General features: G+C 37.3%; 1 protein-coding gene across 2 annotated transcripts; it reads right to left on the reverse strand.

Annotated features, from left to right (window-relative positions):
* Window positions 1–610: 610 nt before the first annotated feature.
* LOC120626361 (palmitoyltransferase ZDHHC6-like) lies at window positions 611–11518 on the reverse strand. 2 transcript variants are annotated; one of them, XM_039893866.1, is made up of 9 exons: window positions 11323–11518; window positions 10939–11043; window positions 10059–10240; window positions 9766–9850; window positions 8146–8273; window positions 5896–6060; window positions 3134–3337; window positions 1393–1580; window positions 611–941 (listed from the first exon to the last, which is right to left on the reverse strand). In XM_039893866.1, exons 1-9 carry the CDS (start codon window positions 11327–11329, stop codon window positions 794–796), a joined length of 1212 nt encoding a protein of 403 aa, XP_039749800.1. In that variant the 5' UTR covers window positions 11330–11518; the 3' UTR covers window positions 611–793. The 2 variants fall into 2 exon arrangements, with proteins under 2 accessions (XP_039749800.1, XP_039749801.1); XM_039893867.1 differs by having other exon boundaries at window positions 11306–11518.
* Window positions 11519–12730: the final 1212 nt, after the last annotated feature.

Here is a 12730-nt window from a genome sequence, read left to right on the forward strand (position 1 = left end):
CTCATTCATTATTATTTACGATCGAGACAAATATGATCGATTCTGAAGATAATCTGGTTTCATCAGCAAAATCAATCAAGGTAATACGACTGGGTAAAAATAATCAGTCTACACAGTATCTAAAAGATCGTTATATGTAATCAACTTAATACTTTAATCCAAAAACTAATTTGTATCGCGCATCTTCGAATTTTATGACATCATCGGAAAGTGTCTACGGAACCTTTTGCATTATTTGCATTAAATAAGCCTTGTTTTAAGAACCATTCATTTATACGAGAAAAACTTTTTTTCAGCAAAATAAAATTTATTGTTAAGAATGTGTTAAGAATGAGTTTTGTTTACGGACACTTCGTTACATATTTTTTGACAGACAGTATGGAATGATTACCTGTTTTTTTGAAGTAAAACTTCTTTAGGCGCGACTAGGGAGTAACACAGGTTTTGACGGAAGTAACGCTTACGTCAGACGTCTGTGTAGTTTTATCTATTTAAAAATAATAATTTGGATTGGTCGTAAGTATATGTCATATACTCTTAATATAATGACTTATACGCCAGCTAGTGGCAAATATCATAATCATATTTTTTTTAAACGGGTCATTTGTGAGTAGAAAAGTTAATAAAAATTCAACAGTTTAAAAAAAAAACATTTTAAATTGCAAAGTTTTTTGGAAATCTCTAAATTTACTTTACGATCGGAAGATTTTGGGTTAGATTGATTAATTTCAGGCGTAAAAGAGTCGGAACATTGTAGATAACTTTAGAAAATAATATAACTCGTTGAGACATTCTATGCAGCTTTTGTTTTGTGAGTGTTGGTTGTGTTTATCTGTGCTTCGTCCAAATCTGCGTCTGTGTAGACGGCCGCCCGCGGGAAGTATCCGCGTCGCCCGCTCTCTTTGCCATCGGCTGTCAGTTTCACTCCGAACAGCCATTGTCTGTGAAAGAATTTGGAGCTGCAACTTTTCCTAAGATATAGTCTTTGTAATTCAATCAGAATTGCAACCGCATGCCGCAGATAAGTCTTTTGCACATTTAAGCCGGTGCTAGCCCAATGCGTATAACTTCGCCTTAAATTTCAGGCCCAAGTTCAAACCCCAGCTCGCACCTCTGACTTTTCGAAGTTATGTGCGTTTTTAATAAAAATATCACTTGCTTCAACGGTGAAGGAAAACATCGTGAGGAAACCTGGGGGCATGCCTGGGAGTTCTCCATAATGTTCTTTACTGTTTGACTTTGTATACTCATTGGAAGTATCGACGACTCACTAGAAACAAGTTGAAGCTTCCTATCGAAAATGTCACCAGCGCTTCTCCAGGAATAGAACACCAATGTCATCATAAGATGCCACGGAGTGAATACAAGCGCATAGTGAATATTTATACTCACGGTCCATCGATAAACACGCGCACGGTCTCGCCGACGCACAGTGGTATCCGCGGCGCCAGGTTCAAAGGCGGAGTCAGAGACGCGCGAGTGTAAGTGGTCACCGGCACACAGCTGCCGTTGTACTCGTCGCTGACGTTGCAAACGAAGTGACGATTCTCTCTGTCTTGCTTCTGGGCTTTTTGCTCATCCTGGGGGAAGAAAAACAAACTTGCTATGAGTAGACTATCATTTTTGAGTTTAAGACGCTCGCAATCGTTTTCAAGTATCTAATCGTTGTAACGTCAGAGTAAAATAGATCTAGTACTAAAGCATGATTCTGTTATAATCTCCCCACGCACTAACGCGTAGTAGGTCAGCCGATTGGCGCAGTGCGCAGCGACCCTGTTTTCTAAATAGAACTAACTAGACTGTGGATTCGATTCCCACAAATGGAAAATGTTTGTGCGATAAAACATAATTGTTTTCAGTGTTTATCTGAGTATTATAAGTATTTATGTATATTTTTTATCTTAGTACCCATAACACAAGTTACAATTTCTTTGGGGCTAGATGCGATGTATGTATTTGCGTATTTATTTTATTGATTTTGTATTTCTTTATATGCCTTTTTAGATTCATTCATTCAATCGCAGAATCTCAAAATACCCCTTTTACTGCATGTGTTCATCGTCAAATTCAAATTGAAATTCATTCATTTCAAGTAGGCCTACTTTATAAGCACTTTTGAAACGTCAAGTATGTATGTTTGTGTGACTCTACCGCCGGTTCGGAAAGCAGATTCTACCGAGAAGAGCCGGCAAGAAACTCAGTAGTTGCTCTTTTCCAACATCAACATTTACAATCATTTTGCTATCTTGCGGGAGATGAGAGCGAGGCTGGCTGCTTCCATTCTACCTTGTCATTGAGGAATTCATCAAATGTATAGTAACCTCGCTGTACTAGATGCGTTTTTACACATTTTTTAAATGTATGCATTGGTAGGTCAAGAATTTCCTTACGAATCATGTTGTAAAAGCGTATACTCAACCTCACAAAGGAGTTCTGCACCTTTCGCAGACGATATGCAGATATCACTAATTTATGTCCGTTTCTGGTAAGTCGATTGTTAATTTCAGCTTTTTGTTTATAAAGAGTAATATATTGTCTCACAAAGACTATATTATTATAAATATATTGCTAAAGCTACTGTAAGAATACCTATTTGTTTAAATTTTTCACGAAGCGATTCGCGTGATCCAAGTTTATATATTGATCGTACGGCTCTTTTCTGTAGTATAAATATACTTTCAATATCTGCAGCTTTTCCCCACAGCAAGATCCCATAGGACAAAATACTGTGAAAGTATGCGAAATAAACAAGCCTAGCTGTTTCAACATCGGTAAGCTGTCTAATTTTCCTGATTGCATATGCAGCTGAGCTGAGTTTACTCGCTAGGCTTTCTATATGGGTACCCCACTGTAGCTTACAATCTAAGGTCACTCCTAGAAAAACAGTGGAGTTTTCTATTTTAAGTGTTTCTCAACTTATTATGATGTTTTTATCATTTTTTTCTACGTTAGGCAAAACAAATTCCAAACACTTGGTTTTTTTTGCATTTAAAAGTAAGTTATTAACAGTAAACCAGTCTGACACATGTGACAAAGCACGGTTTACGTCGTCGTCGTCATTTTAACCCATTACGGCCAACAACCTGGCACGGGTTTGCTCCCAAAATTAGGAGGGGTTGCTGCATGTTCTTACCATCATTTCTTTGGGGCTGCATCCCTTGCGAACTGGCCACCACAAGCCGTCGAAGTCTTTAGCCAGCAACAGTTTGATGTTCTCCCTCCAACCCAAGTCGTAGGGGTACACGAAGGCAGGCAAACCCGCGGCCCTCCGCCTGTACTTAGCCTTCTGTAACACCCAGCCTTCGACTTCCGTGTAGTTCTTGATGAATCCTGTTATCTGTTGGTAAGAATAGCAAATGTATTCTGATGATGTACGTCATCTGTTAATTTGTTTGGATAGAAACAGGCGTTAATTTGCGGAATTGAATGATACATTATGGTAATTAAGCTTAATTTGCTATACTCTACGAAAAGCAGGAGAATCTGTATGGTGTCATTGTTATAGTTTCTTTAATCTTTATACTCCACACCAAACAGATCTTCGGTAATATATCCTCTACGCTCGTTTCGATCCGAAACCAGAGCATCCTCAGGAGATGTTGACTCTACAATTAACAATTGTTAAGAAACAAAAATTGTTAAAACATTTTCAACAATTCTCCTGCTTTTCGCGGAGTATAGCAAGTTAAGCCCTATTACCATGTTTATTATATGTTTTAACACACTAAAATCTGGTATAATTAGCTACTTATCTCTACCTAAAAAGTATATATTACTTTATTTATCTATATATATATATAAAAGAAAGTTGTGTTAGTTACACCATTTATAACTCAAGAACGGCTGGACAAATTTTTATGATATTAGATTTTTTGGATTTCTCTTAGACCGGAATAGGATATTAAAAGTATGAAAATGTAACATTCATAAAAAAAAATGATCCGCGGTATGAAGTTCGCGGGGACAGCTAGTTTTTTATATTTATTATCAGTATTGTTTTATGTGTACTAGCTTATATATTGGTATGTAGTTAATCGTATGTATGTTTTAAAGCGCCTTTATTTTTTCTTTTTAGTTTTCCTAATCCTAGGGTTGCCTGGCAGAGATCGCTACTTAGCGATAAAGCCGCCTTTTGTTTCCTACTGTTTGGATAATATACTTTCATTTAATTTCTGGTTGTGGAGTAAAAATTAAGAGTATCAATATACGAGAAAATGAATGAATGAAATAAAAATAGCAGTTGTCCGGTTTAAAAGCATTTGATAGCCCCAATTAAAAAGGTAGCTATTTAACATCACGCTACGATTCTTAGGGGCACAGCGCCCCTAGTGTAATAAGTCAGGGGTTCGTTTCCGGCTGAGGAATATGGGAACTAACAATTTAATTAATAATTCATCAGCCGTGGCTTTTTCCCTCTACCGGCGAAGTCGTGCGCGACGCGATTTTGCATGCCGCTACACCCATCGGGGGTAAGTTTAAAATAACAGGCGTACCCCTAAAGGGTTAGCCCACCAACTAAGACTACTAGGTGAGATGACATTCATTGGTTAACTTGTAGTGAAAAACATTTTTACTGGAAATTGCGCATTCAAATTTGTCCTTTAAATATTTATTTGAATACAAATTTCAGTGTTAATCCAGTTTTTATATCAGCTAAGTTCATGTTCATTCAGATACCATTAACAAATAGTACTTAAATTATTATCGAGGCAGGAAAGAGCAATTGGCGACGAGTTATCTTAAAAAAACCTTAGTAAAAACAATTCTGTAGCAGTGCATTGCTCTAGTGTGATCGAACAATTATCACTGACAGGTATATTACAGCTAATAGACCTGATATAGTGCTAGTCGATCGATCAGTGCGCCGTGCAATAATTGTTGACATAACTATTCCACATGACGATAATCTGGTGAAAGCTGAAAAGGAAAAAGTATCTAAATACTTGGACCTTGCTCACGAGATTACCGCCATGTGGAATGTTGAGTCGACCGTTGTTGTTCCGATCGTCGTTTCAGTCCATGGTCTTCTCGCGAAAAGCTTCGACCAACATCTCAAGGAGCTTTCGCTTGGTTGTTGGATCAAGGGTCGGATACAGAAGGCAGTAGTCCTTGAAACGGCGCGTATTGTGAGGAGGTTCCTCACTCTGGAGCCCTGACCACCGGTTGCTTGGGTATTCAAAAGCCCCGCAAGCGGAGGCTTTGGATGGCCAAAGTAATTCGTTGGCCAAGGTACCTGGCCTAATAATTAATATTTAGCACTAGTACTAAGTACTATTACTGTTTCCCTTGTATTTTTCCTATTGTGTTGTGTTGCAATAAAGTTATTCTATTCTATTCTATTTATTAATACGCCGCCGGACCCGGAACAAGACCGTGGCATTTGGAACTCCCTACAATAGCCCTATGTCCAGTAGTGGACGTGAATCCTTGAATATGAAGATGATGATGTTTTGAAAACGTATTTCCATTCAAAATTTTGGTTCTGCTTTGACCACGTGGTTGTTTACTATGGGCCTCATAAGGCTCAGTGTCACTTAGCAGGCGATAGAGAGAGCTAGGTTAGGAGTATCTCTACGTGATCAAATTAGAATTGGAAAAAAACCTTCATTTGGACAAAGGCAACACCAGGGCGCGTTTGGAACCTTCGTATAACGAATGAGTTATCACGACTATCTTAATCATGTAAAAATTGATACGAAGAAGAAAAGCCATATATTAATTATATTTTGACATCGAACCGTAGCTTAGTTGCAGCGATGCGGGTTCAAATCATGACGTTTCCTAAATATTTAGGTGCATATGTATTTGTATGTACGCACCGAAAACCTTTAGGCATTTTATCCAAAGGATAAAAAAATATTTGACTTTGACTTTGATGTTAGAAAGAAGGCTTACCTGTCCGTGAAGCAAGAACACCGCAGCCACCACCGCTCCGATAGCCAGTCCCGTCGCGAACATAGCTAACATGAGACTGGAAGACGACAAGTTTATCACGGGCTCCTGGCCCTCGTGGATGTACCAGTTGCGATTGATTGCGTGGTAGAGGCAAATTGTCAGTACCTTAAACAATAAAACCATATTTTCCTTACAATTTGTATCTACACGAATAGTTATCATTTATGAAAAGGTTTAACAGGTTGGGACTTAAACATGGACCTTGGGTGACCCCAATTATCGGCAAGCATGATCTAACGTATAAGAATTTCGAATACCAGTAAGCTAAAAATTAGCCGGTTTCTGTTATAATACTTTTCGATATTACTTCGATAATACGCCATGAAGCGCCTAATCCTTTTAATTCATTCATAGCTTTTTTTATAGTAATAATGATGGACCAAGCAGATGGCGTTTGAACCACCGGACGGCAAACCATTGTCTATAAACAAGGCAACACTAAGAAGGGCGTGCAAGGACCGCGTCCTGTTTGAAGAAGACAATTACATGGGATAAAAGCAAGCGAGCGAATGAATAACCTGTTCCCACCAAAATAAAGAAAACGGCCTAAGAAACTTTTAAGTCGAAGAGCAGCAAAAAAGGTTATTTTCTGAGAACATATTCAAAAGTTTAGAATGTTTTTTCTCGTCAGTGTGATTAAAATCGTCTTATGAACGCGTATGATTTTTTTTTATATACCACTACAAGGTAGCCCTTGGCTGCAATCTCACCAGGTGGTAAGTGATGATGCAGTCTAAGCTGCATCATCACTTACCACCAGGCTAACCTGTTAGGGAGTATGGTAGTCATACCATAATCGGTTTCTACGCGACATCGCACCGGAACACTAAATCGCTTAGCGGCACGTCATTGTGTGTAGGGTGGTAACCAGCCACGGCCAAAGCCTCCCACCGGAGAAAACTCATAAATAATATATTCCCAAATTGCCCCTGCCGGCAACCAATCCCGGGACCTCCTAATTACATTCACAGCGCTCACCGTTGCGCCAGGGAGGTCGTCAAAGACTCGGTCGCCTCGAATGTAAAATACAATGTCCCGTACTAGTGTCATAATGTACTAATATATCATAATTCGCATAAAAACACTATAGATAAACCGACCAATTTCTCACTTCACCCTTATCTTAATTTCTTCTTTAGTATTATGGGCTTAGGATCCCTGTGCATGTATTTGTTTAGATACAAATCTTTTGATAAAAATACACTACTTTACATTCATTACCCTCAAGATATGAATGAACATAATCAGCTGCTGATAAAAGTTATCCGAAAAATCACGTTCGACTTTATTAAAGGCTTAGCTGAAATCGGTGCTGTCGTATTACACGATTAACAGAAGTCAACAACTTTTCTTTACTATAAGAAGGCTTGTCTTTACTATCTATTCTTTACTAGATTTGATATAATCTTTGATTTCGATTCTATTAGGTACTCTTTTAATGGTTGGATAGTGATGTGAATGGTTTAAAATAATAGTTCAGTGACCGAGAAAAGTAATATAAAAAAACAACAACTACAACTGGCTTCTTCGGTTTTGGTTGTAACGTATTTTAAAGTATAACGGTCATAGGAAACGATTGAATGTACGATCGCAAATATATAAATACGTGTAGCAGCAAAATTACAACACAATTACTTGGGACTGTTTAGATCATTAATACCAATTTGTTAACAGAAACACAATACTACTTTTGAAAGTATTCAAAAATAATCACAAGGAAACCTAATAATAGGACCGTGATTTTAGATAGAAGCAGACTTAAAATCTCCCTTTATCTTGGCCAATTTTTAATTTCACCTTGGGGTCTTTTTATTCCCGAACTTAAAATCCCAGGTAGTGTGATTATGTACCGAATTGGGTTTTCTTGAAGTGCCAGACAGAAATGAAATCTCGAAATCCGAAATAAATAATAATATTTAAGTACTTTTAAGTACTACTAAGTAGAGGTGACATTCTAGTAGTAAAACCTTCGGCTACTCTTTCGGGGGACTTGAAACTTTTCAGGGTCATTTGCGTTTTTAATTTAAACGAATAAATATCACAAGTGAAAGAAAACACTGAGGAATCTTGCACGCCTGATACCCTACATAATGTTCTCAAAGGCGTGTGAAGACCACCGCAATGGGCCAGCGTAGTGTACTACGGCCTAAACCCTTCTCATTGTGGGACACTTGTACATAATATACTCACAATAGCAGCTTGGAAACACCCCAGCAATGTGAACATGAGGAAAATCGCGAAATACAAGTGATTGTCGTGACCCACGCAGATGTTGATCCACGGACAATGGTGGTCTAGCTTCTTCACGCAGAAACCGCCTGTAACAAATCATGGGGCGTGTTAAAACAATTTCTAATAAAAACTAAAAAAAAATATCACCCATACTAAAAAAGATTATGAAGGTTTTGTCCTCTTCCTTCGAATGACAAATTATTTATTTATTTATTAAGAGCACTAACAACATGCACATTACACGTTTTTAAACAGCATATTACACGTTTTTTCCCATGTTTTTGTGTGTGTTAGCACTGGTATAGACTGATATGCAATAACTGATGACACCTAAGAGAGAAACCGTTGTATAACTAATCACCATACAACGTGTAATATGTATTGATTTAGTTATACTGTTATTATGTAAGGTCCTATAGCTAAAATGGACTAAACAATGGTAACAAAATACTCTATACCAGGGCTTCCAAAGATGGGCGCCGTTTTAATTCCTCATAATGAGGATAAAAAAAAAATAATGAGGATTTTTTAATCTTTGCACCTAAACTGCCTAACTAGCAAGTATCCATCTATATTAACCAGCTACGTTAGGGCGCGGGCGATGTGACAAATTTCTTAACTTGTAAGTGCGTCGCTGGCTTTAAAGGTTGAGAACCCCTGCTTTATTATACTGATTATGATTAGACGCTCGCTTTACATGGGCACATATTAGAATTTCTAGGCTTTTCTGTACTATGATATGCATTTATAAAAATATACTTTCCACTTGAATCACTCTATCTATTGCTAAAAACTGCAATTGAATTTGCTGCATGGTTAAAAAGATCCAAGCGTACAATCAGGGGGAGCGACTTTGCTTTTTTTTGTACTATATATATGGATACTCTGTCTGTCTGTGGAGATTTAATTCTTTTAAGAGGACATATTTTTATAAGTACATAGTAATGACTCCACTGGTTACATAAATATCGAAAATGTTGGTATCGGTTTTTCTTTATAGCTCCTTTTTAAATCTTTCTTACTTATCCTATTGTTAACTATTAAAGTTGATCTGTTGTTTCATACATTTTGATTTAAATTGTCATATTTTTGATTTAATCACTGTAACCCCGGACAATCGGGTTAACATACTAACAAATTTTTTCCTGTCTGAATTTTTTTTTGGTAGGCTGGCAAACTGGCATCGACCAACAGCCACAATAACCAGAGTCATAGGGTTGCAATCCCGCCAGTTCTTGACTTGTATTGCGGTTAGTTAAAAGCTAGCTGCACAGTGTTCTATGCAGTGAATACCTTGTTTGGTTGCTATGTTTAGATGTGAAGTACGGACGATACGTGTAAAAATATGAAATTTCCTGTAAAGCACTCTTGGGAAATTGATGTTTTTCCAAAACAAAAGTAGCCTATGTTAGCTAACTCTACACCAAAAAATCATGTTGATTGTTTACTTGGTGAAAGTGTGATGGACAAACAAGCAAACACGCTTCACACTTTCGCATATAATAATAGTTAGGAAATCCTACATTTACCTAGTTTCTTTTTACTTCTGATACATCATGTATCAGTGAGTTTACTTACATTTTTTGCAATGGAGTGATCTTGGGGCTTTGTACGCTTTACAAGTGTTGCAATACGACAGGTAGTCAAAAGCTGCATCATTTGGCTGTGAATAAAAATTATGAGGTAAATTTTGGATAAGAGATGAAATTTATAGAATATATATGTATAACAATTTCTGGTACAAGCAGGCATAACAGTAGATTTAAACCTAGTCTCTAAAATTTTTCCATTAAAACCTATCCTCAAACTGTCAGGTTAAGATCTTAAAAAGCATGTACTTATTTAGAAGTTTATTGTTTTGGGATACTCACAGGTGTCCACCCTTTAGGCACACAGCCAGGTCCAGTGAAGGAGGCAGTGAAGAACCAGTACAGTGAGCCTGCAGTCATTAAACAGTACACGGATATGTGGATCATTCCACCCACACTCTCCGTGGGCACCCACCACATTTCCGCAAAGTAGAACACCATGTATGTGAGAAAGCTCATAATACCTGGTGAAAAAAAAAACAAAAAAATATAGATTAGTGTACATCGGCTGGTGCATAGTTATTTTTATTTTGTCCCACCACAAGTAAGCCGTTGAATGCAATCTTCCTTTGGTGGCAAGTGATTATGCAGTGTATGATGGGAAAGGGCTAACTTGCTAGTGTCAGTTATATCATTATTTATTATGTTACACTGTGGTTACAAAGTCTGGAACAAACCGTCCACACATAAAGTAATTAACATAGTATAACTTGGGTGATGGTAATGGGACAGCATAGTAAATTTTCCATTCAATATTTACTATTTTAATATTTTTTCATCTGCCCTAGCAAATTAACTTCTCACTGCTAAGGAATAGGGCTATCACAAAGGGGATTTAAGAGTATAGATAATAGTCTTTAAATGGGTTTATAATAGCGAAATTAGGTTTTTATCATCATCATCATCATATCAACCGATTTCCGGCCCACTAAAGGGCACAGGTCTTCTCCCACAATGACAAGGAGTTAAGGCTGTAATCCACCACGCTGGTCCAGAGTGCATTAGTGGACTAAATTAAATTTTAGTTACTCTTTTTATCATTAATTGCTTAATATACTCCCTGCCTTTACTTTCATGTAAACTCAACAATAGATAACTAGGAAAATGCACACAAAATATAGGGTTTTATGACCTTTTAAAAATAAAAATATTTCAAACTCACTTAAAATCGTTAAAGGCCCCCAACTGAGTAACCTGCCGATAGGTGGTAGTTTCATGTCCGACAAACGAGAGAATACCTTAATCATGTTCGAAACTGTGTTGTTCACTGTTCAAAACAAAACAAAAACAAAATTTAAATTCAGAACTTAGCAAAACAATGACCAATTTTTGGTTGCTACTGTTCGAAATCAGTAGTATTTACCAACAAATCGGTCTATTGAAACTGTCACTTTATTTAGGAGCATTTAAGCTTTATAATAAGAGTTTATCATATAACTCGCCTTATCCAAGCGTAGCCGTCAAGTTTACGATAAATTTGATTTAGCGATAGAAAGAATCCATTTAAGTATGTTTAAGAAGTTTAATACCATTTTAATACTAATACCGATCATCCTTTAATCGACTCGCTCTTTGAAGAAATGTATTGTTATCTTATTATCTGGCCATCTACTTCTCAACTTCGGCGCTATCTGCAACTTCACCATACATTTTATTTATTTACAAAATATTAGCGCTAAGCCAAATAATAATAAATCCTCCTTAGATTAATGTTTTAACAAAAACATTGCAATAAAACCCGTTTGCCACTGTTTGCAAACCAACTGTCACTTGTCAAGATAATCACGCAGATAATTTAAGGCTCCCCAAAGTCTAGACCAGTGATTCCGAGAATGGTTCAGCTGGGCTCCCCTGGGCCTAGCCGGCCTCCACATTTTTCTCCACGGGGATCTTCTCCCACAGTTTTATCCACTCTTCGAGCATGGGCGCACGGGTAAAAATAATATCCAAATTATATATCCGTAACGGGGGTGAACTTTATTTTCTACCTGTTTTGTGTTTTAGCAGGTATATAAGTATATTTTGTCTCTTTTCCGTGGATAAAACGTGGGACTAGGCTTGCCTATGCTTGCCTATGCTGTTGACAAATTACGACTCAATCCAAGATGGTTAACCTGTCAGGGGTTAACATGTTAAGGGTATGGCAGTAATATTAAGCCCATACCCTTCGACCACCAATACGGTTACGCGACATTGTACCGGAACGCTTAATCACTTGGCGGCACGTCTGTGTAGGCTGGTAACTAGCATCGGCTGAAGCTTCCCGCCAGACTAGACCAGACAAAATTCTAAAATTATAAATTCCCAAATCGCTCGTGACGGGGAAGTAACCTGGGATATCCCACTTATGGTACCACAATGCTCACAACTGTGCCTCCCGAAAAAAAACATATTTATACACTTATATATTTATATATTTATGTTCGCGCGTTAAAAGTTTATACTTCTGTGGCGCAACAAGATAAAAATCTTTGTAGAAAAAAAAAACACTTAAAACGGAAAAGAGTTATTTAGTCCATTAAAAATGTTATTATAACGCATTATCTAGTTCAATAAAGTTTATTTAAATGTCACAAATAAATACATATCGTGAATACAGTTGTCAGTTCTCACCCAAACATATATAGTAATTACTTTTACTTTGTTGGTACGTTATTTTGAAAAACTAAAATGTTGACTATAGCTAACTTCGCGGTGTCGGTTTTTTGTGACGGTGTGCGCGCGCAGCGTAAAATTTTACTCTCATCTTTTTTGCCTAACGCGCCAAAAGGAGTATAACTTCAATAAACCCCAAATAACGTGTTGACAAAATTTCATGATAAACGGTCGAGAAGTTAAGGCGTAAAAGCGTAATAAACAAATTCACACACAAAGTTAATATAGGTACTACGACAATACACCATCGCCATCTAGCCGCAAAGTAAGCGTAGCTTGTGTTATGAGTACTAAGATGA

The sequence above is a fragment of the Pararge aegeria genome, chromosome 9 (assembly GCF_905163445.1).
Source record: "Pararge aegeria chromosome 9, ilParAegt1.1, whole genome shotgun sequence".
Taxonomy (NCBI): Eukaryota; Metazoa; Arthropoda; class Insecta; order Lepidoptera; family Nymphalidae; genus Pararge; species Pararge aegeria.